The sequence below is a fragment of the Athalia rosae genome, chromosome 1, assembly GCF_917208135.1.
Source record: "Athalia rosae chromosome 1, iyAthRosa1.1, whole genome shotgun sequence".
NCBI lineage: Eukaryota > Metazoa > Arthropoda > Insecta > Hymenoptera > Athaliidae > Athalia > Athalia rosae.
Window position 1 is genome coordinate 21,511,073 of NC_064026.1, and position 27,795 is coordinate 21,538,867.

Here is a 27,795-nt window from a genome sequence, read left to right on the forward strand (position 1 = left end):
GCAACGCTGATAGGCTGTTGCACACCTTCCACAATAATATCTTATTGTCAGTCCATTATAATAGACATTTTTCAAATCTGAGTCATAGGATTTGCAAGGTCTTGTGCTCATCGCATCAGTTTTAGTCACCTTCAAACAATTGTAGGTGTTTCAATTTTGCATTTTCGCATGTAAACCATTCAATCATTTTTGGAAAATGAGGGAAAATGAATTTGATCTCCTGCCTAATTATTTATTATTCTTTTTTACAAACGAAAAGCCATAGCGGGTCTGAACGGCACCTTTTGAGCTATGGTTGTTTATTAAAATTTTCATGTAGCTAATGAGCGCTAATTTTTATAAGCAGTTCAAGTTTTATTGAGAATGAAATAAAATCTCACATTTTATTGAAATACAAATCAATCTCCTATTATTGTCATAGTAGAAAAAAAAAGTAAAGAATATGGTACATAAGTATTTTATAATGTATAGTTTCAGTCATCAGAGATGGATCATTGGGACTAACGAATTGTGTAAAGTCTGAATTCGTTGATTGGGACTATTGCCAAAATTATTACTATTAGTATGGCTGTATTAAGGTCTAGTTCATTGGTTCATTCATTGCAGCGCGGACGTGTTTTATACGTGGAAGGTGTAGTAATTTTGCGTAGTCGAATACTGATGTTATTTACTAAAAATGAGAGATTGATTGATAATAAAATCAATAATTCACGCTTATCAGCATCCAAACTCATGCAATAACATCGCAAAATGTGCTTTATTCATGCTTAAAGTAACCTTAAAAGTGGGGTTATATTTACTTAATTCGTTGACTGATCTTTAATGTGTTCACAGATTTGTCTCACATTGATGAATTTAAGTTGAAGATAGTTGTGTAGTGAGTCTAGTATGGGACCAATTATAATTGTTGAGCTAGTTAAAATTTCACTACTTTCAGTGAATATTGTAGTACATTATCTAAGGCCCAGGGATAGTTCCATCGTTGTTGGTAGTAAGGTAACTTAATGAAGAATTCTTTGTCCAGATGTCTGGGGATGAGAAAATTATTCTAGTCACTGGAGGCTCCGGACTAGTAGGTAGAGCTATTCAAACTATCGTTTCCGAGGACTCTAGAGCCAATGAAAAATGGATATTCATCAGCTCAAAAGATGCTAATCTCTGGTGAATACACTAATTTTAATCTGATATATATTATTATTTGTAGGAAGGGTAGACTTTAAGATCCCTAATTTGCAGTGACAAGAAAAGCACTGAGGCAGTGTTTGCAAGGTATAAGCCAACACATGTGATACACTTAGCAGCGATGGTCGGCGGATTATTTCATAATATGTCTCACAACTTGGATTTTTTGGTGATTATTTTTTTCCTCACAGTGAATGTCCTTAGATAATATCATTTCAGCATAATCAAAAGATATGTCTGTCTTTATTCTTTCAGCGGAATAACTTGCTTATGAATGACAACGTACTTCAGACTGCACATGAAAATAATGTTCATAAAGTTGTCTCATGTCTATCGACTTGTATCTTTCCAGATAAAACTACATATCCTATTGACGAAACAATGGTAAATACTTTTCGAAAAATCATAATTGAGGAAGTCTGACCTCACCCAATTTTCATATTTTAATATATCTTATTTCCCCATATTCCAGATCCACAATGGTCCCCCGCATCCCTCCAACTATGGCTATAGCTATGCTAAGAGACTGATTGATATTGCTAACAGAGGCTATGCTCAACAACATGGCAGACTTTATACTAGTGTTATTCCATGCAATGTCTTTGGGCCATACGATAATTTTCATCCAAGTGAGAGCCATGTAGTTCCTGGATTTATGAGAAAACTGCATGACCTAATTGCCGATGGTATGAATATTTGAATTGAATTTATTTTTATGGCGCTGTCTTATTACTGTTATTGATGAGCATGTTTGGTCATTTGACAGGCAATACTGAAGACAAAGTTTTTACTGTATTGGGATCTGGAAAACCATTACGACAATTTATCTACAGTCTAGACTTGGCGAAGTTATTCCTCTGGGTTCTTCGAGAGTATGATTCAGTGGATCCCATCATATTGTCGGGTAATATTTTTTGTATTTGGATCAAATTCAATAGATTAGTATCGCTAATTATGCTATAATCGAATTTCGTACGTGTTTTTTGTATTATCAATTGTAGCATCAGACGATATTTCCAACAAAGTTTGTTTCTAATTTCAGTTGACGAATCCCAAGAACTAAAAATATCTGAGGTAGCTGAAACTTTGGTGAAGGCCTTTGATTTCAAGGGAAAAATTGCGTTTGACTCATCAGCCGCAGATGGACAGTATAAAAAGACGGCCAGTAACGCAAAATTAAGAAGTTACTTACCCGATTTTCAATTCACACCCTTTCATCAGGCGATCAAAGAAACAGTGGAATGGTACCAGGAGAATTATGATCAGGCTCGAAATTAAGTAATTTGTCCATATGACTGGGAATATGATTCCGTGACTTTCGATGGCAGCACCAAATAAAAAAAATTGTTGACCAACAAAATAATAAGTTAAAACTTAATATATCGTATCTCGTCAATTTCTCAAATTTTATTATGAGCGGCATATGGATTTGGGAATGGACACCGGGTTCGCGAGACAGAGCAAGTGATGATAAAGTCGAAATTAATCATATGACGTGTGTATGAGGTGATCGCAGGATTTGAATAAATCGTGTATACGTAGATTTATATATTGAATTATTCTTTGTCTTTATTCATTATTATTTGTGTATCCTTCACATTCATTCCACGCACACAGGATATTTTGTGGGGAAATGAAACTCCTTAGGTCCGGCCGACCTCGTTACCCCGCCGTCGGTTTTTGTTGTAAGTTTATGGTTTTTTGTTATATTACTTGGTTGCACTTTTATAATTTGTTGTGATACTAATCGGCAACTTTAACTGTTATTATTTGTTCATTTGCACTTTGGTATGTCTGTTGTTAATAACGTATCTGCTGCTTAATCATTATGTCGTTTACAGCTCATGTGCTATCCTTAATAGGTAATTTCATATCGATCTTATATTTTATTTGTAAATTCAATTTGAGGTAACATACTTGGTCTGAAATTATCCTTTGACCCGCTCTTCACCTTTGTTGACATCACGACAGATCTCAACGCGAATAATGCCGAATACTTTCGCTCACGAGAATTCAGTTTCCGGGGCACACTTTCGGGAAGGCCTCCACTGTTGATGGCAATGAACTATCTAACTCCGCACAATAATTCAGCGGCCTAAATTTAGATGTATATTATCCGTAGTTATCCTCGCCGAAATTTCGACTTCCGTTTGTGGTAACTGTCATAATTTTTACAGCGGTCCAAATTTAAAAAATAGCCCAAACCTGATAATCATATTAGTTCAAGGGGCTGTACATTCGATCAGTTAATTGATCGTGGACTTGGAACTGCAAACAGGTGAGTAGATTGAGTGACATGATATTTTTTATTCAAATAGGTCTGTACGGTAATTGTTGTTGTATACGATATCTGTATCTTTGGGATGAAAATAAAGTTCAAAGAATGACATTTAACTTTTATCATCAATTGCATTATGTTTACCACATTTTCATGTTTTTCTGATCATCTATCGTAACACGACTTCAAAAGCTTGATGTGTCTGAATTTTTCTACCCCAAAATTTGTAACGTTCTATAAAATTAGCTTTAATTTTGATTTTCTCTGGGAATCAAATTCACAGTCTTTCCATTTCTGACTCTTTTTCAAATGCTTTGGCCGAAGCAGGAACTGCGAAACTAATGTAAAAATTTGATTTCCTATAGCTTCGAGAGAACTGGAATTAGAAAATTCTATTATTTTGTGGGTTACACAAGTTGTATTTTTAGCACTGCGTTTCATCGACGTGGAGTAAAACTAACTCTAACTTTAAGTGGGATCATAAAAATCTAAAACCATCGTCATTGATCATCCGTCACATAGGCTACCTCTATTTGTTACTTTATTATCGATCGCGATCAAAGTCGTGTGTATGTGCATCACTCGCGAGTATGCGTGACAAGATAATACATTTAGACAGTTGCATACATAAAATAAGTATTTGCAGCCTGTGAAAATAAATATTCAGCAAATAAAAGTCTTCACCTTGGTCTTCACATTATTTATTTTGATGTTCTGCGTTTAATTTTTATTTATGCAAGCGTCGATATTTTTATACCAGCCCGATACAAATTGAATCAGCGGCGACTGATCTAAACTGTTTAACTAAAAATAAATTTTGGCAAAAGTGCCGAAACCACGCGGGGGCCTACTTTCAATATTTTTCATTTTTCCGTTTTCATTATACCTATACCCAGCCGTACTTTTACATTGGTTCTCTTCAACTTGTCTTTTTCATCATTCCGTGGACTGACTTATGGCTTATATTCGAGGGATGAGTATTGTTTTTCTATCTGAATCTTGAATTCATCGAATTTCGTAAGTTATCTTTGTGATTCAGCTCTTCAGGAGTTTGAAAAAAAATAAATGAGAGGATTCTCGGAGGTCGACAGACTGCTATAAATGTTCGTGCATGGGTATAATTAGCCTGCAGGCTACAAGAAGAGCGCTTCATCTTTGATGGCTCACAGTCTATTGAATTTGCCAGACTTTTAACCACTACTTTAGATCAGTCGGGCTATTTTCCCATAAGCTCAATTTAACTCATTGACTCGATAAATTTCTCAATTGTATCTTTATTGATTCAGAATGGCATTCACTTCGGTAGATTTATACCGCGCAGCCGGCCAGAATTTTTCTGTATTATTAGGAACTGGTCTTCAGTTCGTATCACCAAGCCTGAAACATGATCACAAAGGAATAATACATGTCAACTGTAGGAATATTGATATACCTATATTATACAATGGCCCATTTGTTTGTATAACGCATACAATTATTATCAGAGTATCCATGTTAAGTACTACAAAATTCGACGTTCCAAGGTCTGAACATTATTCTATCACTCTATTAAATCAGGTAAATATTCCTCACGAACCGATAATTATTTTTACACCTGGAAAACTCCAGTTCATTACAAAACGATAATATCTAGGCTACATCGAGTAATTGGTTTTTTTGAAAACCACAAGTCCATTCATTTATTAACAATTATCTAATTTATTCACGTTCTTATAAGTAATGTTGGAATTTAATGAATTTATAATTCAATGCCTTCTCAATTAACGATTACCCTCGTAACTCGTAATACTGTTCAGTTTACAATTACTGTGCACACCGCCATGGTATAATCTGAATCACTCCTTACGATGTACAGCTATCTAGTTCCGCTGTGCTGGCTGTTTTTTCACGATATCATCTGAATCAGTGTATTTAGTGAATCAGTGATTTGAGTGAATTTGGTGCTGTATAATTTCGCATCCTGTTCTCGTGACGGTTAGCCGAAAAAATCCGATAATAAATGACCAATACTATATGCCGTAGTTATGATTGAGATTAATTTTATCGAACGTCCATTTGATTAGCATGAACGTAATCTGACTAATCAGATTAACGATTGCGAATGATTTCTTGCTCATTTTACTGGCCTTAACAATCTGTTGGCACAATATCTGCATTGTTCATGTAAATTTTCTGTGCGTTTTCGCCATGTCTGAATGTTATTTGTTTTTCTTCAGCTGCTCAGCATTGCATATGCTATAATTCTGGTAAATACGATTCCGAGATTTTTGTTTACGCAGTTACGGTCTCCGGCATCCACAGCTACTCGACCGTGTTATTCGTTCGGCTACCTGTCTACCACTTTACCTGCATGTAAACCTTGTACAATATAACGTATGAGTTACAGACACTTCATAATACCTAGGGATATACGAGGAAGCTCCGAATTTCAGAATTTCGACATCGTGTCCAGTATACTACAGTGGGGTAGGATCCTTCTTAGACCACGTTATGACTTATTCGAAGGGGGTTGCAACCCCTAAAATGAGGGTGCGCGGATCGACGGCAGTCCGACGCAAGCGCCCGGCGCCCGGGACGCCGAGCGTCGTGCAGTGTGCGCGAGGTAGCTCTCCTCGACGGATGCCAATCCGTCGAGCCCGACGGAGATGGCTGTGGCACGTGGTGCATCTAGAGCTTTATCAACCCTTTGACAAAGAATCGGTCGAACTTGTTGAAGTAAATATGATATTACCCCCGAGTGACCGTGGGTGATAAGGGAATATATTTTTTGATTTTTTCCCTCTGTTAATCCCCCAGTTTTAATCGCCGAGCATGACATCGTCGACCGTGAAATGAGAATAATCAATATCAAGATAATGATAAGCCGGCGTTGAATAAATATAAATAAAATATTGGGTTATGCGGTGAAATAGGGGTTGAAATAATAACGTTGTAAAAATTAAATTGACAAATGGCGATCGAAACGTAATTCGCAATATCGTAACAAATGAAATTCACTCAATCTTCTCCTTTCTTATCAAATTCAATGTTTATCTTGTAAGTATTGAAAAGTGCAATTTCAACGAAAACGATAATGGGTAATTATTTCAATTGAGTCATGAGAGGAGATTATTGAAATATTTGAGATATTCAATTAATATCATTTATATTTATAATAATTAAATCAACAATAATCGCTCGTTACTTATCATGACTCGTTTCAGTTTTGAAATGAATCGACGCACACCATTTCGACGAGATACGCGATCGGTATTCTACGTAAGAATTTTAATTTGAATATCATATCGGGGCCTGCAACTGGAGTTGCAAAGTTATAGAAATATTTGTTCGCAAGGTAAACAGGTGCGAGTAATAACATAAAACATAGGCGTCCGTGCGGACATCACGTATAATCTTGTCAGTAATTATACTGATATTATTAATTCTATTTGCTCGATGATATGTACGCATACATACAACAAATCGCGCGGTCACAAAACGCGTACCTATGGCCAAAGTTATTCCTGTCAATTTATATCCCGAACGAATCCTCAACACCGAACCAATGGACTCAGAAAATTTTGTTGACCGCAGCGAAACTTCATGCATTTTGATTTGTTATTTGTCTTCGAAAGTCAATTTATTCTAAAATAACCGCGAAATTATATCCTGCAGTGGTTTTCAACCGCGCATTGCCGAAAGCTTTATTCTTGAAGTCAATTATTTTTCCGTTGATGAACTTTAAAACAAGGGGAAAAAGTAGAGAAGTAATTTTTAGCCCACCCATCGGTCGATTCTCGTATATTTGCTTAAACGAGAATAAGCTACGCGCAGTCCAAAATTATGAGATTTCATTCTCACTTCGTCACTATCGTCTCCAGAAACTTCGAGTTCATCGTATAGCCGTTCCCCATAATCGTTGAACAGGTTGTATCTACAGCGTGACCACTAGTACGTCATATAATCCAACGAAAGAATTGAATCAATTGAAATAATTTACTGTATCACTGATTGGTGACCAGGGCCGATTTTATCTGCATACGAGGCGCTGATCGTCGGAATGCAGAGTCTTTGAACTGGACTGAATTCGATAATCTTTGTATGAATTAACATTCAAGTATATGTATAGACCCGTTGTAACGTCCTCTCAAATTTTTGTTATGGAAATGGGTCTCTTTTTTCGTACTTTCACAAACTCTTCTCCAAAATACACACAGAATTTTCAATTACTTTCGCAATTACACCATGGAATGGAGTTCAACTTGAGACTGGGCATTGCAGAGATGCCTTTAATGAATTTTACGGAAGGTCAATCAATGGAATAATTTTTATGATTATTTCGAAACATGAATTTCTACTCTGGATTTGCCCAGTCACGACTTGAGCTTTATTCGAAAAAAGATCACGATACATGTATAAATACGATTGACTTATTTATTCGAGTTGCGTTTGGTCCGCTGTAAGTCGCGTTTCGCGCTCATCACCGCATATATGTATACGTTACACGCAAGCGGAATAAATTTGCGTCGTCAATAGCGCGTGAGTGTAAATTAACGTATGATTATCACTCGTGATTCTATAATCATTTTGCATTGTACACGGATAATTATTATTCCCTGTCGTTTGATTATTCGAACTCCCCTCAACTGGCCTTCCATTTCTGTATCTTCTTACCTCAACCACACATAATCAACTTCGCTAACGTGAAGAATGATTCTAAAAGTTAAGAATTCACGGTATAGGTATGGGTATACGCTATGTAATTTAATGCCCATGCACTTTATTTCGAGACCACTACAGTGCAAGTGGCGAGTAGTTTTTCCATTCTTTTTTAGTTAGCAGAAAACAAATCCTCATGGGTATGCAAAACTTATTCAGGGGCCATTCGATACTTTATACAATCGTAACAGTTCGTTTTTCTATTTAGTTCTACGTCAACAGATTCTTGTAACCGACACCAACGGAGCCCCGGGGGCTTTGCCATCCACAATGAATTAACGACTCAAAGTGATCGTCGAGGTCTAAAACTTGAAACTGGAACTGGAACTTTAGATTTATATATGCATGTATGCCAGTTTACGATCGCGGATCGATCGCGTTCTAGTCTCGCTTCCATTCAATCTACGGAGCTGTGCAAAGCTCTAAAACTCACAACTGTGAGTACCTTACGCAAATATAATCGCGCATTGTGCGTACGTATACTTTACTGGTGATAAAATTCAGAATTTCAACTAAAACTATTGCAATGAATTCATTTATCTAGGAGCAAAGTGAAATAGCTATACTGTACATTCGTCCATTAAATGAGTTGTGCGTGGTGTTCGAAATGAGTGCTGCAACTCCAAGGTGTATATCACGTAAATCCGTCGAAGAGAAATGGATTAATTCTACGCTGTGGGTTTGAGGAAAGTGTATTCAGTGCCTGTGAAAGACATGGAATTAATGAGAATAATGAGTCAAAGAAAGGTTCGGGAACAATATTTTCTTCAAAGATTGGACATTTCTTGGCAGATTTTGAGGCGATGTTAAGAATGAAGTGCGTCGTTAGAACATAGTATTGGAGATTGATTGGGATCATGCCAGGGATCGTAGTGTTCCGGCGCCGTTGGATTGTCGGCAGTGACGATCTGGTCGTTCCCGGCGTATTCCTTTTTGTACTGCATCTTATATGGTAAGTGAAGCGAGATCATCTTGGTAGCATTCTTCCGATGCCAAGATCTGAAAATTTAATTCATTATTAGCCTTTTTGCCTACGTCTCACAAGTCCATCGTGCCAATTCAACTCATATACATTATATACAAGATAAGAAGAAATATGAAGATTCATTTTCGCAATAACCGGTGCTCTGGTTATTTTTTTCTTATTTAAAGCCCCATCGAGTTCTCCCAAATGTACCGAAGATAAAGATTCAAGCGGATCTCAAGTGATAATCGATAACTCTTCGTGTTCCTGAGAGAAAACCTTACTAGAAAAGATGCGTTTAATAGCTCTTCGTTTTTTCTCACCATACATATATACGATGTTTGAAGTCATTGGAAATGAACTTCGCTCAGGGGCGGTTAATTTAGTTGTGAAATATTTATTTTTATTCATTTCATTCCAATAAAATTTTTCCTCGTTTCGTTTTCCGATGCAGCTTATACCAACGGATATTGCATGTTACATAATCTGATTTGATGCGCTTATCTTATTGCGGACTGGCGCAATTCGATAATAATTTTTAAAAATACATCTACCACTTCCTATGTCGACTTCTGATCAAAATAAAACATGCAGTTTGACGCGGATTTGTACATGATGAAAAATTGATAATAGCATATAATAATGGAGATGACGGTGTTAATTCTACTCTCGCACGGTTTACTGATACCTCGCGCCATATACCACTGGTCACGCCTTGTCGAGGTTCAAATTAAAGTGAATTTCAGTATTTTCGAAAAGCGCGCGATGTTTTATATTATTACTTTTTGTATACATGTACCTGTGGAATACGTATAAACCGCGTTGGAAAATATCGTTAATATCGTTCGTTTATGAAACAGAGATTTGAAAATTTAAGTATAAAAATTCGGCAACAGCGAAAAAAAGCGCGAGAAAGGACATAAGCATTATTTACGACCTCAAATTAGTATACATCAGGTCTGTGCGTATATATGCGGGAATGTAATAGCTGTCCCTTTGATGAAGATTACGGATAATGAATTTTGCGGAAAAATACATAGACAATTTAGCAGCTAAGATTACATTACGCCAGTAAATAAATTCAACGACTTTCCACGTCACGCGATTTATCTGTATTACCTCTCCAGTAGAAAAACATAATTACACGATTTAATCGCCCACCGCGGGCTAGAGTTCATCAAAAATTTATTAGGGCTTGCTGCTCGTTGCTCAGGTGGAAAATTTCACCTCTGAAATATGGGGAATAAATTGTTTCATAATTCTGCTGTTTCGGTGCGGTAAAGAAAGTGGAGGCCGAAGAATAAAACTGTGAAATTGAAGTCGAACAATATTACAAACCTGCAAAGATAACGCTCTTTCGGTAGCAGAAGATGCAGACACGAAGATATTTTTAAACAGCAACCTCATTGTTCAAGTTAACGTACGCGTGTGCAAAACCAACGTACTCTGCATACGTTCCGCTTATTTGCTTCGTTCGTCAAACGTAATACCGAATAGATTTATGTGTGTGGCACCTCGGGACAAAAAGGCTGTTTCATTGTTAATCTCACCAAAAACTAGATGTACAGCTGTACGCTTCCCTAAACACATTACGTTATTCAACTGCGCTGGAAGTGGAAGGTCAGTGCCGGCAGATTACCGGGTCGAACGCCTCTACGATCGTCCCATTGCATGGCCGTCTAAAGATTTCTCGACACCCGGTACGACTCTCCTCCGGATCGCTTCTGATTCCGTGATAATTCGACACCACGTTCTCTTCGCTCCATTACGCGCGTAAGCTCACCGATTTATAGGTATACCAATAGAACCGATTTGGAAACATGAATTGTTTTTGTTTTTTGTTTTATCGATCGAACATTGAACGTGATATTTTTTTGCACCGAGTCGGCTTCTGGAAAGCACTAGATTTTGAAGTTGTACCAAAACCACCGCGATGCACCCGATGGTAAATACGTCGTTGGATGTGCCTGCGGAGCTGCTAGAGCGTCCCAGAAGTGGAGAGCAGCAAACGGTCGTTCTTTACACTCCACAGTCTGCATACACGTCTCGTCCCATTCATTAGTGTGTCGGAGACTTTTATCACGCAGTCCCGTAGTATGTAAGTATCAGTAGCATCATAGAGTGCGCGTGTTGCTCCATGCGGCTTTCCAAAGATAAAAGTGCATCGCGGTAGTCTAGAGTTTCTACGTTAGCTGGCCGTTTTTGCATTTTTTTTTTTTCCAACGTTTTTATCCCTATATGTGAAAACAGTTTGGAGAATTCATCCGCACACGGACCGGCTCGCTAAAATGCCGAGTTTAATTGCTTTTGGACGGAGATGGAGAATCGGCAGCGACGACTTGTTCATCCCTGGGATCTCTTTAGCCGGCTTACATCTACTGATGTGAGTTTTTTTCTTTTTTTTCTTTCGATTTTGGTCGATCAAGGATTGATTAAAGTCCCGAACCGATACACACGTATGCTTTTCGCTGCTACTCACATTTTCCTATATATATACCTATACCGATATAACGGCACGTATATGTGTACGGTTATCCAGCAGGATTTTAGGTATTATTTGTGGTCTGGCGGGACTATTGCTTCCGGAGATTCTGGAGGACAACGCGAAAATTGAATTTAATTCTGGGCATGTTCACCGCGTTCACCGCGCAGCTGGGTAAACGAGCGAAACTTATTGTGTGACCGCACGATCTGCCGAACTTTACTAAATACACACCATAGTATGGGCTGGGGCAATTCTCGTTCAATTGTCTACCTTACAACAGCAGGTATTGCTATTATAATATTTGTAATTCGAGAAGTAGTGCCGACTTTATATCATGTGACGTATACAACGTAAACGCGGGAGAAGCGTTGCTCCGCGGTATAGTGTATATAATCCAAATTCATGTTACGTCGTTCTTCGCTCTCGCTTAACTCTTCTCGAAATTATACATCATTCGCATGTGCACCAAAACAACGGATACCTTGTACTTGGCTTTATTAATATTTATCACTCGGCACGGATATTTTTATTTTGGCTCAAAACCGAGTCGGTTAATAATGTCATTTATGAAATCATCGTCGGAAAAACCGCACGGTGTGTCGGCTTCGCATAAGAATACATTTGGTACAATTTACATAAGCACAAATGTTAAAAAAATGATTCGTCTGAAAATTTACCATCGACCCGATCTATCACCTCTTTCATTTTCTCTGCAAGTTCGATTGATAATAACGCTTGAGCAGTTAACGCCATCGGTCCAATTGCCGCAGTATATATTATACGGTGCTTCTCTCTCCTCAATGAAGGAAAGTTGCTTCGTTTGATCTCTCTGTATCATGACCTTGGGATCCTCAGACCTTGAATTCACGAATTCCAAAGATTGTTATCCTCAAGCCCTAATACGACCGAATGAAGAATGAATCATAACCGTGGTTCGCGAACGGCCCAATTGCGTCTTAGTTATATTAGTTTACGTAAGATCGTTAGTGTTATATCGTGTGATTTTGTATCAGATGAAAGTTCAAATATTAGACAGGTATACAAATCTATACGAAATCAGTATACCATCGATGGTATATATCGTTGATCTATTATCTTATGCCAGATGCAGACAACGCGGCGAGCGCGATGCAGTAAATGACTATCAGTTAAATTGGTCGATGATAGAATTAGTGAGCTGCATTATCCCATCTTTTGGTACCTATACATATAATATCGGTGTACTGACGGTTATAAGTAAGCTCCGACACGTTACCCGAATAGAGTTACGGCAGCGTGTACAGAGGTTTAACTATGCTTGTAGGTATAGGTATACAGGACCTATCTCATCACTTCCTGGATGTACTAACAACATGATCATGCCCCACAAAAGCACACGCGAGTAAATGCCACGCTTCACTGATCCCTGAAAATCGATAGACACCTACGTTCCAAGTATGTGAACTGAAAGTAAAAAATATCAAAATCATAACAGGGGTTAACACCTTTCTTCTGTTTAAAAATTTTTTTTTATTACTTTCACGGTTTATTCAGCGACGCTCCAGTGGGCTTTTTGATTTCGCACTTTGATATATCTCACAATCATGCGGGGGTATAAATTACTTGAAATGAATATTAACAAGAGTAATTTTATTATCATGTTAATCTTTTTCCATAGTGATTTATCTGAAATAAATCTGACAAATTCGTTATTGTCTATAACCAAATTACACGCACAAATTTATTTTTTAGCCTTTCTATAATTGTCGCATTTATAAGGAGATGATAACGGAAGCTCTTTTGCCGCTTTAACCTCGCGTTATCCTATATGTGATTCTTCAACGGCTATTTCTCAAATATTCACAAAAAATATAGCTGGCTGCGGTGGACAGTGTTTCATTTTATCCGAATTGATAAGTGAAGGATAAACGAAAAATTAGGACTCTATGTATATATGGCGAGGTGAGTCAAATATTGAGGCGTTGGTATATTTTGTAACGAACATAAGATCCACGCCTCTTAATACGATCAATATTTTTTTGTGGTCACTTGCGTGTGCACCTGTGAGACGTCTTATATGTCTGCAGCAGTTTTTAATTTTCAGTCACGCGGTCAAGATCCTTACAAAAAAAAAAAAAAAAATATCTGGAACCTAATCGAATGATACTCCTTTTTTCACGTATACTTCAACTTCAACACAAATATCAGTTTACTGGATGATAAGATTATCTGACATCACAACTGAATCTCAATAATCTTCGCGAAATTAAGAGACATTGAATTTTATTTCATCTTATGTCTTTTTGTTTTTATGAAGTTCAATTTAATTTGGTTTTTTTTTTCCCGAAATATTCCGGTCTTATCATTTCAATCACAGTGGGTCGAGTTAGCTATTAGTTTGGTTCGCTTACACGACTTAGAAGTTTAAATTGTCAAGGGAAATCCGTATAGTATCGCTGCGTTTAACATATGCCTATACATGATATCGGTATCACGTGGAACGCGAACTACGTGACTACAGTTTTATTACATTACCTATACCTACGAAATTCCGGCCGAAAAATTTTCAGGCCAACTTTCACTCTTGAATAATCCGTGGGTCTTGAGTTACTTCGTGTAGAAGATCTGCAGCATTGTTAAATGAAAATATTTAAAAGAACTTGACGTTTACAAGTTCAAAATTCATAATCTTATGAAATATTAAAACATACATTACCGTAGTTACATCCTTTTCGCGCAATAAATAATAAGAGACAAAGACGAAAATAGTTGCGCCATCAAGGAAAGAAATAATTATCCTTTCAAGAAAATAATAATAATTAATATCTATGTCGCCGTAACTTAATCAGAAATAAAAAGAGGGCGGGAGGGGGAGAGTTGATACGGTATCGGCGGCGATTTTACTTGTATGTGTAGTGCTGCAGCTGACCCATAGAAAATTTACATTTTCAAAAGTCCTAGTTATTTGGAAACATTATGACATGGGATTAAATAACAAATTTACAAAGTGCACCTCTTTCGTTACTGCGAGAGATTTTTTATTCTATTCTTCATTTGTTGGTATCAAAAATATGCGGACATTCAAATTGCAGGATGGTATTCGCGAGTTGGTCGATCGTTCAACCTTCGAACATTAACGGTGGCAAGTTAATTACTTCGTTTGCTGCTGGGACTCGATACAATAATTTTCAATTCTAGTTGACAATTAATCATTGCCAAATAATTGTCATCCTCGCAGTATAACTCATACGCATTATAGGTATACATGCAGCGGGATAATCTATACGTACATAAATAAAAATGGAACGACAAATAAAAGAAAAATAATGAACAATATCATAATAATGATAATATATAGAATCGATTCACGTAAGACACACTTAAAAAAAAAAAAACACTCCGACCGAATTTACATTCCTAATTTAATCCCATGTATTTTTTATTTCTTATCAGTGAAGGAACACTCACCAAAAGTGCTTTGAATTAAATCTTTGCCAGCTCCAGCGCGACGTCTATTTTTTTTTTTCGCGGTTGCTGCAGTGTTCTTTAGTGTTATTACCGCAGCTGCAGCTACATCTAGACGCAACTATGAGCGTGTAATGAACATGTGTTGTGGGTATACACATACGAGTACACGTATAGAAGTTTTGCGACGATATAGTGCAAGACCGTGTGAGGTAATAGATCTAAACAGTAGACATATTATGCCTGATGAGCAATGCAAGCAGAAGCACACACATATATTGTACTCCGATATAGTTCAGTGTATAATATTTACGTCTAATCTACCATGGTCATTTTGTAAATAATAATTATTATGATATAAAAGTTGTTATATACTTGTATAGCATGCACACCGATGGTGAATCATAGATTATTATGGTATACACATCGCATACCTCGTTTTGCTACCGGTTATAAATATGCATTGGATGACCGTAAGTTTCTGCAGAAGCCGTTACATATATTTGATGACTTGGCCGTAATCCTTATCTTTTGAATTCTAGATGAATCGATGCTGAAATAGAATCAAGCGCATATTACAGACGTACGTATAATTCGCATTATTGACAGATCGAACTATCGTCAATGAGCTTTCGATCATTCGACTGAAATTTAATTTCTCTTTCTTTATTATCGCAATATCAATTTTCACGTGAATCAATTATATACCCTTCGCTATTGTTTGTCGTTGAATTAATACCGTACTTATATCCGGGGAATCAAAGTATAAGGTTATCAAACGCTGTTATTCCGTTTACCTGAAAAGGGTAGGTATATCGCTGTGCTCGGATCTTTTGGGGGTCCTTGTAATTTCATACGTTAATTATTAATTGTCAGCGTGTAGCGCCTGGTTTCTGGGCCGGAGTTGTTAGAATTCATGCGCACGTCTTCCAAAACGATCCATTTCGGATCTTACAAGTATAACATATTTTCCGCGTACAACACAAACTACGTGTTTGCAGACGTGAAAACAAAAACATCAATCAATTCAAAACAATAATGAAAATGAGAAGTTAACTATATGCTACTTCAAAGACATAGACTGTCAATTTGAATCAGTCTTCCGAATGATTCTACCGAATAAAAGGAAGTTAATCGAACCTCTGTCGTCGATGATTTTGTTATATTCTATATCATTCTAGAGTGAAGAGGTAATCGGATCAAACCTTCACTTGTAGATTTGCCAAATATTTTCTACAGACTAGACAGGTGGAGAGGCCGAAACAGGGTCCGTGATCTTGTCAATAAAAAATAAGGGGATTTTGTAAGCCGGATGGGCAGAAAGACAGACCAACAGGGCGAAGGATATACCGAGCTTTAACCCAGCGAATGGCTCGACTTTTTGAAAGAAATTGGATTCACTCCTTCTGCGAGAAATTATATTAATTTGCACGCCATCAATTGGTTTGACTATTCAATTTACACAAAAGAATAAGATCACACAATTCCTCTCGGGTTTCCGAACAAACAAACTCTACTTATTCTCAAAGTCTACTACATAATTATAAATCGTGCGAACGCCTACTATTCCACATTGTTTTATTTTGACAGGGTTTTCGGATTTATAATGTTTCATTAATATTCGTTGGGTTCGGGATCACGTTTCAATATACCTACGTATACTTGTGAATCATACGAATCTGGCTAACATTTTACGCACCCTTCATATGCCTATTATGTACCAGTCATGTACATAAAATTCGCATTATAATATTGTTGGTACTCTAGACGCGATAAACGCGCTACATTGAAACTCTACACGACGTTGATATGTAGGTACTACGTATAATAACGAGCGACTTATTCCATATATTTTTCTATACAGACCGTGTACGTGGGTCGTTTGAATCATATCGGTCGCGTCAGAATCTCGCTGTGACTAATATGTCTGTCCGACGAAGAGACATGCAACCAATCGCGAAAATGAACCACACCAACGCACTACGAGCAGAGCCAGCGGCAAATGTGTTTCATCGATTACAGATAATAGCAATACAAGAACGAATTGAAGTCGAGAGATTCGGTAGAAAAACGAACGGATCAAGTGCGTGAAAGACTGCTTTTGCCGCGGCTCTGTTTGCGGGTGCATACGAGCCGAAAAGTTATAATACAGGAAAGGATAGAGTAGCTTAGAAAATGCAACAGAAAACTTAGAGAAGTAAAAAAGGTTTTTTGTGAGGAATCGGTCCTCGGGAAACCGGGAACATCGGGAAACACGAGACCTGGGAAAGTTTTCTTTGCAGGCGACGTCTGGTCGCCGCAGATTATCGCGCCTCTCTGGTCGAAGGGCGACAGTACTAGGTATACCAGGTAACGAGGGATAAGAAAACCCCAGGAAAGGTACGTGTGCCAAGAAAAGTTGTAAGAAAATGATGATTGGTACTAACATGTGTTGTCTATATTTGATCGATCGATTGATAAAAGAAATTGCAATATAACCCCAGGAAAAAACTGCATCTGTAAGTGAAATTGGCATCGTAACGCGGATTGCGTAAGTTCGACGATAACCTATATACATTACATGCACTATACACGTGATGAATAAAATAAGTTGGCGGTCGTGCGGTGCTGTGCCAAATAACCAATTCCCAATGAGATGCTGCATTTTCATGGAAAATGCTTTCTCGAGTACCAAGTACTGCTTTCCACCTTCTGTGTACCAACATTACGTGTCGTGTGTGCGGCTGTGTGCAAGCCAATAAGAATCTAAACTCATTCAATTCCTAGAATTTTCAGTCTTTGGAGAGGGATATTTGATACATATGTCAAAGAAACTTATTTCATTCGACTACAGGAATATTTGGATTCCAGTGATTGGTCGAACGCACATAAAAGTATAAGCTCATTCTATTCGCAAATTGTTTAACCATTAGGAATCTCCGATTTACAATGTATGCAAGGTTAGACGTCCAACGATTGGACGGCAAACGCCAATAAGAATCTAAACTCATTCAATTCCTAGAATTTTCAGTCTTTGGAGAGGGATATTTGATACATATGTCAAAGAAACTTATTTCATTCGACTACAGGAATATTTGGATTCCAGTGATTGGTCGAACGCACATAAAAGTATAAGCTCATTCTATTCGCAAATTGTTTAACCATTAGGAATCTCCGATTTACAATGTATGCAAGGTTAGACGTCCAACGATTGGACGGCAAACGCCAATAAGAATCTAAACTCATTCAATTCCTAGAATTTTCAGTCTTTGGAGAGGGATATTTGATACATATGTCAAAGGAACTTATTTCATTCGACTACAGGAATATTTGGATTCCAGTGATTGGTCGAATGCACATAAAAGTATAAGCTCATTCTATTCGCAAATTGTTTAGCTATTAGGAAAGAACTGAAACTCAAAAGCGATAATACGAATAACACGATTCGTTCAATGAACATACCTACATGTTAAATGAAACAATTTTTTTTAATCCATATCATAAAATATTAGAAAGACGCATAACCTTGCAGGTTATTCGTGCAATTTCTTGTTACTTTCAAACTCAAATCATTTGAAGTTCTGTTCTTAAAAACTTTCAGAGTTAAAAAATGAAGTTTTTGTTCGTTTTTAGCCCTCAGAACTTAAACATCTCGGAGTTTTTTTTTTTTTCGAGAAATCGGCTGACTAAATGGTGAATTTGACTTTGATCTTGAATAACTTTCCACCGAGTTGACTAACCGAAAAATGACCTTAGACTTTTTTGTAGAGCGTTCGATTCTTTACAATAATATCATAAAAACGTTACAAAACGATGTATCTTTCGTTAGTTATAAAAATAAGAAGGAAAAGTAATCACGTTTCCTGTATGATTCATATGGACAATCGAGAAGGGTGATGCGGACGTTCTCAAAATTAATATTAAGGGCTCATACTTCCGGAGGCACTTCGTGGCATCCAAACGAAATTTTTGAGCTATCTCGGTACTGAAAAAAAAGTCGTTTTTTGAATCACCCTCATATACACCATATGCGTCTACATTCATTACGTAAATATAAGCTCGTAGTGTATCGATAAGCTCGCAACTTTATCATTGTACATATAAATTAAAGGGCCGGTGATAGGCGAAAACGTATCAACCACAACAAAAAAATGGCATTTTCAATATTTTTGGGAAATTCAAATTTCAGTCCACGCAATGATAGCGTTCCAACTACGAAATTATTCCTTTTCAAGTCTCGTGGTTGTGACATTATTTTTTATTGCTGGCCGAATTTCGTTTAGGCTACACACCACGTAATACTCGTTACACGTAAAACAATCCATCAATCAATGAAAATTCAAAGTCGCATAGAATTTCACGCGTTCTCCAATAGTTGAGAATATAAAACTTTATACGCCACTATTATGGGAATATCATTTTTTACTTCTTGTAGCCGCATATAGCGTTGTTATCCATGTACGTACGTACATGCGTGTGATGCCGGGATATTCTCACATACGCGAAATATAATATCTTTAAACGTTCATTTCACAAAACGTACCACGATGATATACCCATGTGTACATACGTATACATGCGATACCGTGGATGGTTACGCGGTGCGACAAATGTCAACGATCCCCGTATAGTTTCCCTGCAGATCACACTTGTCCAGAATTGTCGCTTCGATGAATTGAACAACTTGATACGTACATATAACTAGATACATATATTTTTTGTTATTTTCTTCGTACGGTAAAATGTATGCTGCATTTATCCGTTGTTATCCACTCGGATCTACAAACGTGCTGACGGTGTGAATGAGATGCGGCATGCGACGATGGGATAACCACATTCGGTCTCGTGGATAACACTCTCTCATTTGTTTAGTCTGTACTTACTTTACCATCATCGTAATAACATCTCACTGTACGGTATTTTCATATATATGCACGAACAGAGTAGGTGTAGGAAAAGAAGTAAAGCAGAGACACCGCGGTATACACGCCAGCGGCGTTCCAGAAGAAATTCCGTCATCTCGAAAAGTGACTCGGAAGGGGATCAGAGTGAAGAGGGTGCGAATGCTGAGGCGCGGGATGCTCGTCTAATCAAGAGGATAAATAATCTAATATCGCGCCACCCCGTCTTCTTCGTAGAAGGGCGTATATACGTAGATATTCCAGCATATATACAACACCTGCAGTAGAAATTTGGGATGAATTTTATGCCTCTCCGAATAGGCGAATTGACCACTACTGAAATTTTTCGGTTGAACCAAAAAAGGATCGTTACAATCTCGAGTACCATAGGTATCGGAATATTCTAATTCTTTGCGTAGCTTTCATGTTCATGCCGATGTCGTTGCAAAATTTAGGAATCGTTGAAGTTCCAAAAATTTTTACATGAAATATTTTTCTGCACTTTTCTTCCACCGTGGAACTAAGGGATCTTGAGGTTGTGCAATGTCGGCTCATGAATGCTCTTTTTCTCCGCTGTATACATTTTTTTTTGTACTGGAGATTTTCTTCAGTAAAGTAGAGTGCAGCGGTTTTAGACGCGATACGGTAACTTCAGCCCTTAAGCTCGGCTATATACACGCATATGTACAGGAGCCCTAGTGACAAAGCCACCCCCTAGAATGCGTACGTATACATATATATACATATATACATATATGTGTATTGTACATACAGATATATGTATGTATGTTTGTGGATGCATACAGCGAGCGGGACGGATGCCCTGTGCAGTATACGTCATCAACGGTTGAACGTGAAGTGCCCCACGCACCCTTACACTGCAAAACTCGATGCAAATGCTTACCCAGATTACCCCCTCCCGATTTTCGGTGAATCGGGGGAGGTTTAGAGCTAGGGGGTTGTCGCAGCCCTTCGTCATGGTAAACGAGCCTTTGTCTACGTCTCGGTATATAGTACATCCATGAACATCCAACAGTTTCGTTCTCTGCATCTCCGCAGCATCTATTAAGTACGTACGTATTCCACGTACAATGTCCGCAAAATCCCTCCCTTCGTTCGCGAAGCTGCACAGTACCTACGATATAACTGTTCGTAAAAAAAGGAAAATTGAAAAAAGGGAATAAGAAACAGAAAGACTTCACACCCGGAGGAAACAATCGAGGTAAAGTTTTTAGAATGGTATGATTGAGGGGGAATATAAGAATGGGTGTATACAACAAGGTCGTGCGGATCGACTTAAAAAAAATCCCGAAACCCTCACTGCACATATGCCCACGAAACTTCACGCGCGATCCCCGGTGTAGTTATTATTCCAGAAGGGAAGGCCACTTTCATTCATACCCGAAACGCGGGCACAATTAAGGTGGCTATAGCTAGCGTTAATTAAAACCGCACACGGCGCGACGACGACGCCATGCACTTCCATTCACCTCGGATTACAGACTGGGTTTCGTTGTTACGTCAGACATATCCTCCGCAAAGAACGTTGAGGGATGTTTAAAAGTTTCATAATTTGGTTTTATTTTATTGCGAGGGAGAATCGCGTTCCTTTCTTCTCCCACTACATTTGCCCGACACAAGTAGTACTTCGTCTCATTCGACTTGTTAATCTTTACCGCGATATTGTACACACATCGCCACGTCGTCGTCGTGATTTCAAAGTGAAAAGCCAATCGAGCGTCGAGGAGTTTGACGCTAAAAAGTCGTTCGAGATAGGTGGTGACTTTTTACCGTTGAAATTCCAAGTACTTCACCGCAGGGGATGGATACGCAACTTATATTTTTAGCTCGAGTCTACGCGTATCTCTCTCTCGCACCGTTACAGTAGCTCTCCTTTAACATTCAAGTGTGTCATCGTGGAGCTCTTGCACTTCTATGCAATGCATGCGGCTTTCTACACGCTACATCTGGTGTTCCTTCGAGAAAAATATGCAATTCTATGCGACCGTCGTATTCATTTTTGTCCCAACACATCAGAGGACACCTTTTCACATGTTTTAATCACGTTACATTCATGCGACCGCGGTAATCACCCCCTCCACGCCCCTCGAAGCGACCATTCAATTTTGACGAGTAGCGCGATTCGGAAGTTGTTTAACTTTCGTGTCGATATAATATGATCCGAAAGAAATTTTGTTACCGGATCGATAAATGGATAAAGTTTATATATAGGAATGCTCGTGGCTGTATATATACTCCACTTACAGGGAAGCTATAAAATCTGCACCGATAAACATGCGCGGTTATTGTGTAACCGCCAATGCAGAATAAAAGGTCAAAGAGTCGTTGCCATTTCTTATGTTTTACGAGTTACAAAAAATCACAACGGCTCAAAGGAATAAATTTATGGTATAACATAAAATACTCGATGGTTTTTTTTCGTACTCATGTATATACCGTGTGCCCCAGCGTTCACACCGTAGTATGCCTGGTAGCCTGTTGTCAGATGCCACCTTCTCTATATAGCGCCACGTTCATTCAACGACCTTAGTTTGACCATTGACTTACCGATATAGAGTAAGCTTGCCCCGCTCGATGGCTGGCAATCAGACATACTCCTATGTAAACTCTGGGATACGCGGTATACATAGTATAGTGTATAGTGTTATTGAAACGGTTACCTGTGCAGGGCCACCCGAATGATTTGCTTGGCAAAAAAGTTAATCTTTCTTCTATGACCTTCTCCTTGGATAATTTCTTCTTTCACTGAGAATAGCACACGTCGTGTCGTCGTGATATTCTTCGACTCGAAATCCAACCGCTCCCACATAATCTTAATATTCACCCTCAGGCTTATATAAAACTTCGGAATCGCGTCTTCCATTTCAAACTCTGCAGCACAGTGTGTACGTGTGTGTGTATCTCTTGAGGGTATAGGTATATAATATAGTTATATTCGAGTCTCGTTAAATAAGTCAAATATCTTTCGCTCACACGGTTCACTATCCCATGTGTATTTCACGCATATATGTATGTACGTACGTTATTATGCATGTATGTATATGATATAACCTGCTGAATATATTCGGGAGTGAATTATTGTAGACTGAGGGATTTTCGAGAGGCATAGAGAACGAGATTTGCACGCCGTTTGCTCGTCTTATGAATACAGTTACATAAATTATTAGAAGAATCTTCGCGTAATGGCAAAACACGTTTTCTTCACCCACTAATCGATGTGCACATTAAAGAAAAATCAATGTTGAGTTCTATTGTATCGGTACAGTTTTACAGCGAAAAAAAAAAATTGAGATTCTTTGTTCGGTCTGGTTATTTCTTAAGAATATACACGCTCAGGTCATCTATAAACGGTGGAAACTTGTAATTAAATTAACGACGATCGCGGAGAGGGGAAATACGGGGAATAACGTTATAGCGCATTTCTAGGGCTGCTTGGAACATATAAAAGAGGACAAATGGAAGCAAATGGTGATTGTTATGTTTGAAAAACGAAGTGAAATTTCGTATAGTCGGCGAGCTGGAATACGCTGTACCATACCGATATTCCGTCTTTCTGGCGTTGGAGGAGTTGTGAAAAAAAACTACGTTTCGGACCCCGCGGTGTTGCTCGTTGCTCTGTAATATCATATATAGGTATACTGAGATTTTGGCAACGTAGATCTCGAGTTCGAAATTAAACTGACACCTATCAATCGTCCAACGTCTTCTGGCAGCGCTCGGGAGAGGAAAAAGATGCACGTCACTTATAGGCCGCTCTATTCTGGGCGCTACGGTGCTCGTTAATTATAATTTTACACCTACACAGCTACCTACACAGCTTACAGACCGTAATCACGCACAAGGATACCGCAACATCGCGCATGTTGCACTTCGCGCAAATATTTAACGACATAGTTAGAACTTGGAATTAGAATTATGGATAAAGGTTGTATCTCCTCGGAAAAAAGCCCGTTTATCTGGTTTTAGTGGTCACGGGGGACGAAGACGAATATAAGTACGACAATACTACGAGGACGTTGATACATAGATTGGAAATATACGGCCGAAACATTACATCCCTCGGGAACAAAGAGCCACGTGTCCATAGTTTGCGCTACTACTCCACAAATGCGCGTAAAATCGAGACAAGGATACGTTGTGTCTAGGGGGTTGAATCTCCCTTTTCAACGTTTTCAATATACTTCAGTTAGCCCGGTAGCTTGCTATATGTGAAATACGCAGGCTAGATTCCTGCCTACGAAACATAGAAGGGGCGATTCGACACGCCGATATATAAGGCCGGTGAAATAACGCAATCGAGAAGATCACGTCGCCAGTATCGCGGGTTTCCAGTTTTTGGTTTTTTTCCCAATTTTGAAAAGTATCAAAAAATTTCGCATGCCCAACGTCCAAGGTTGTTAACGTGGATTATGGAGTCCAAGAATCTCAGGCTGAAATTTCAGCGACCAATGTTTTCGACACGTATAAAGACGAACAGATAGCACGGAGAAGCATGATGAATTTATTGCTGCGTTGTGGGTTGCAAAATTCGATATCTATGGTAGAGCCAACAAAGATTCGTTTGAAGAAAAAACCTCACATAATATTTAATAATGGGAATCAGGTGACCTTTTGAACGGGAAACCTTTGAGGAGATTCTACATAGTTTTACTTTCTTCGTGCGATGGTATCTTTTCATCAAAGCTTTCCACAAGGGAAAAGTTCACTCGGAAAGCAGACTTGCAAGACGGATATACCTATTGTACATACATATATACGTACGTGTCTAGTCCTCACTGCTCTGGGAGCAGATAAAATTACAACTCAATTATCGTTCAGGGATCTTGAGGGTATTTTATCTTCGCTTATAACGTTACATAAAAAAAAAGGTTTCCCCGATAATTGAATCTCATTATTAATTTCCTTTCTCGATCCGAGAAAACTCTGGAAAAACGAAACACAATCAATCAATCCTTTAGATGATTAAAGTAATTTGTACGGTGTACGAATCAATTCCGGCTCCAATAACCACTTAGTGAGAATATGTTAGTATATCGTGTCATATATGAAAATATAGAACTATACCAATCATGGCGATCACGTACATTTCCGGTTGCACGTGATTGCCTCGCATCACCATCGTTTACTACGTTTTGTAGATTTTGATTCGCAACCGACTCGCTGGATTCTCAAGATACAAGTTTTGAGGTCATTGCTATAGCGAAGAAGGTATTTCGAAGCAGATGCCGCGAATAAATTCTTCCCACAACATACCCCCTTTAACCAAGATTCAGCATTGTGTCTTCCGAATTGTAATAAACTTCGTCGGTTTTCAGGGCAGGGAGACATTTTTCGAGAGAAAAGGTTAATCGAACGATCACCTGGTTAATTTATATCGAAGTCTGTGGCTTTTTTTTAACCGAATCTCGATGTACGTGTCCGAGATAATCCCGTCCCTTTCGGTTCTTCATTATTCTGCGGTAAAATACACGAGACGCGGGTTTTATTGTAAAATCACGGCGGCACGGTTCCTTGCGATGTCTTCCGGAGTTGAGCAATCTTTCAGCTCCGTCAGTCGGCAACCCGATCCCCCCGTATTTACCGGGCTTTACGATATACCTCTGCGAAACTAGCCGATAGCCAATAGCCCATAACCAGGAATGGATACTCTATAGCCTTCGCGTTTTATATCCTTTTTTTTTCATTTCTTCCTCTTTTATCTGTCTATCCCAGACACCGTTCCCAGAAATAGTCGAGTCGTTCTGTCGTTTGAAAAATTGCAGTCTATTATTGCAAGTACGTACGAACTTAATTCGGTGAGATCTAATTCAATAAGTTATTTTTACCCATTATCCATCGGGAAAACAGGTGCAGTTTGAATAGTTGGAATTATTATTCAAGCATCTCACAGCGCTGAGTGGATTCCTTTTTGATTTCCGTTGATAACTTTGAAGTTATTCAAAGCAGCGATCGCTTCATGGTCGCCTTTTAGTCGGGTCAACAGATTTGCGTTCTTCTTTTGTTCTCGAAGTGCAAACCTTGAAGTCACTTGCAGACTAAAAGCTTTTTTTTTTATATCCTGAAACGTATATGAGTATGAAAAATAGATTGTTTCCTTAGTGGTGTGGTGATTCTACTTCCGCTTGTTTATTTTTTATCTATTTATTCTGTTTTCTCTTCACTTCACATTTAAAAAGAAATCTCCTTCAGACCGTTTCCGAGAACAAAGTCAGCGGAAAACGTTATTACTATCTCATACCCTCGCTACGCGTGCGCGTACAGTATTTATGCGCCCTTCCTTTCGGTAGTTGAGTAGTAATATCCAGCACGCCGACCCAGAGATAAGAAAAGGTTCTTCGCTCGCTATAGGTCAGAGGTCACGGTATAATCCCTTCCAATTCTCATCCACCTCGCTTTCGCTCTCTCATTCCGTTGGCTCATGCTATCGGCATCTGTAGCCGGGCTGGGTATGTAATACCCATCCATACATGTTCGTATAATCATGGCTTCCGTTTCATTTCCATATATACCTACAATTACCTCAACCTTTCCCTGGCTCATTGTGCGAATTACGAGTCTCAACAGGGTGGCTGGTGTCTATCAAAATACCTCGATATCTGGAATGCGACTATACGAATGTCACAAAAGAATGTTTTTCATTAATACAAGTCGTGGATTCAAGACTTGTGAGGTCGATTCAACGCTATCAAAACTTTTTCTCGTGATCTTTCCAAGGTGAAATCAAGGTCGACTGGGTTTTCTTTTGAATAAAATAGTATACACACGAACCGGAAACCACGGACATTCTTTCTCTATTACACACGTTTCACCCGACGAATTTCCGTTCGCGCTTATACAATAGGCGTCATGCGTTTCGTAGGCTTTCGTACAGGGGTCACCTTTCACGGGGGAACCGCGCTACCAGAAAAACGAGGTGAAGGTACAGTCACGTCACCACTCGGAGAACGCGTACGGGGTGACGCGGGGTGACGTCAGGCGTCGGGCGTCGCGACGCCTGGCTGCAGGCTTGTCGCGCGCCGTGACTACACGCGCTCTCCTTCTCTTCCCCGGTATAAGGCAAATCGATAGCCGCTACGCAACCCCAAGTCTTTGCATCCCTTCGTTCGCTTCTCTCGAGTCCGTCTCGTTCACTCTTCGTGCTCTGTTATTCGCACATGTGTTCGTACGCCCCGTTTTAACCAACGACCGAGCTGCTGTTGGGCCAACGTCCTCTGTACGTAATCTAGATACGTACGATACGTAAGGTACCTCGTGGCTGCGACATCGAACACCTGTGGACTGCTTCTACCTGAGAGTTTGCGCGGCATTCCGCACCAAACTGGGAGAGAAACGTTCCTACGATTTGCATTTTTTTTCATCACCTGTGATTATATCTATACACGTTTTATCTCCCTCACTCAACGCGAATTGCTATACATATACCAATGTACATATTTATTGCTTAAAATATTTAAGCAATAAACAAATACACAGGGTGTGTATACATACCTACGTACTATCTAGCCGTACTAAATAGCGTATGGCTATTCGTAAAATTCTATCCCCCAAATTGCGGTAGAAGGTTTTTTATAAATTATTGGAGTTTCGAAAGTTTTCTAGTTTTCGTGAGGATATTGAATGAAACAATGGTCCCACCGTTATACGTGTCAACTCGTTTTCCCCTCTGCTTGGGATTTCTGTCTGAAAGAATTCTAATCTGATCGAAGGTCTGTTGATATAATATATATTCCATACGAATATATATATTAAAGGATAGTTTTGCCGATGATGAACCTCTGCACCGCTAATGCGTTGCATCGTTAAGTAACCGAACGATAATGTTCGATAACTTTACAGAGCCGCT

At 38.7% G+C, this 27,795-nt stretch overlaps 2 protein-coding genes and 1 long non-coding RNA gene across 14 annotated transcripts in view; 2 read left to right on the forward strand and 1 right to left on the reverse strand.

Annotated features, from left to right (window-relative positions):
- The first annotated feature begins 93 nt into the window (after positions 1 to 93).
- On the forward strand, positions 94 to 2,738 carry LOC105691338 (probable GDP-L-fucose synthase). Its single transcript, XM_012409743.3, has 7 exons — positions 94 to 631; positions 1,025 to 1,161; positions 1,237 to 1,351; positions 1,438 to 1,566; positions 1,655 to 1,868; positions 1,949 to 2,086; positions 2,225 to 2,738. Exons 2-7 carry the CDS (start codon positions 1,025 to 1,027, stop codon positions 2,458 to 2,460), a joined length of 969 nt encoding a protein of 322 aa, XP_012265166.2. The 5' UTR covers positions 94 to 631; the 3' UTR covers positions 2,461 to 2,738.
- Positions 2,739 to 5,269: 2,531 nt separating this feature from the next.
- LOC105691377 (diacylglycerol lipase-alpha) overlaps positions 5,270 to 27,795 on the forward strand; it is a 44,102-nt gene continuing 21,576 nt past the window's right edge. Inside the window, exons 1-2 of one of the 12 annotated variants that reach the window (XM_012409799.3) lie at positions 5,270 to 5,434; positions 8,367 to 9,110. In XM_012409799.3, the coding sequence (XP_012265222.2) occupies positions 9,016 to 9,110 (95 nt within the window). In that variant the 5' untranslated portion in view covers positions 5,270 to 5,434; positions 8,367 to 9,015. The other 11 variants (XM_012409796.3, XM_012409797.3, XM_012409801.3 and 8 more) reach the window with 11 other exon arrangements.
- On the reverse strand, positions 8,907 to 10,978 carry LOC125501840. The gene is made up of 2 exons (XR_007279593.1): positions 10,461 to 10,978; positions 8,907 to 9,157 (listed from the first exon to the last, which is right to left on the reverse strand). It is a non-coding gene; the product is annotated as an uncharacterized LOC125501840 (long non-coding RNA).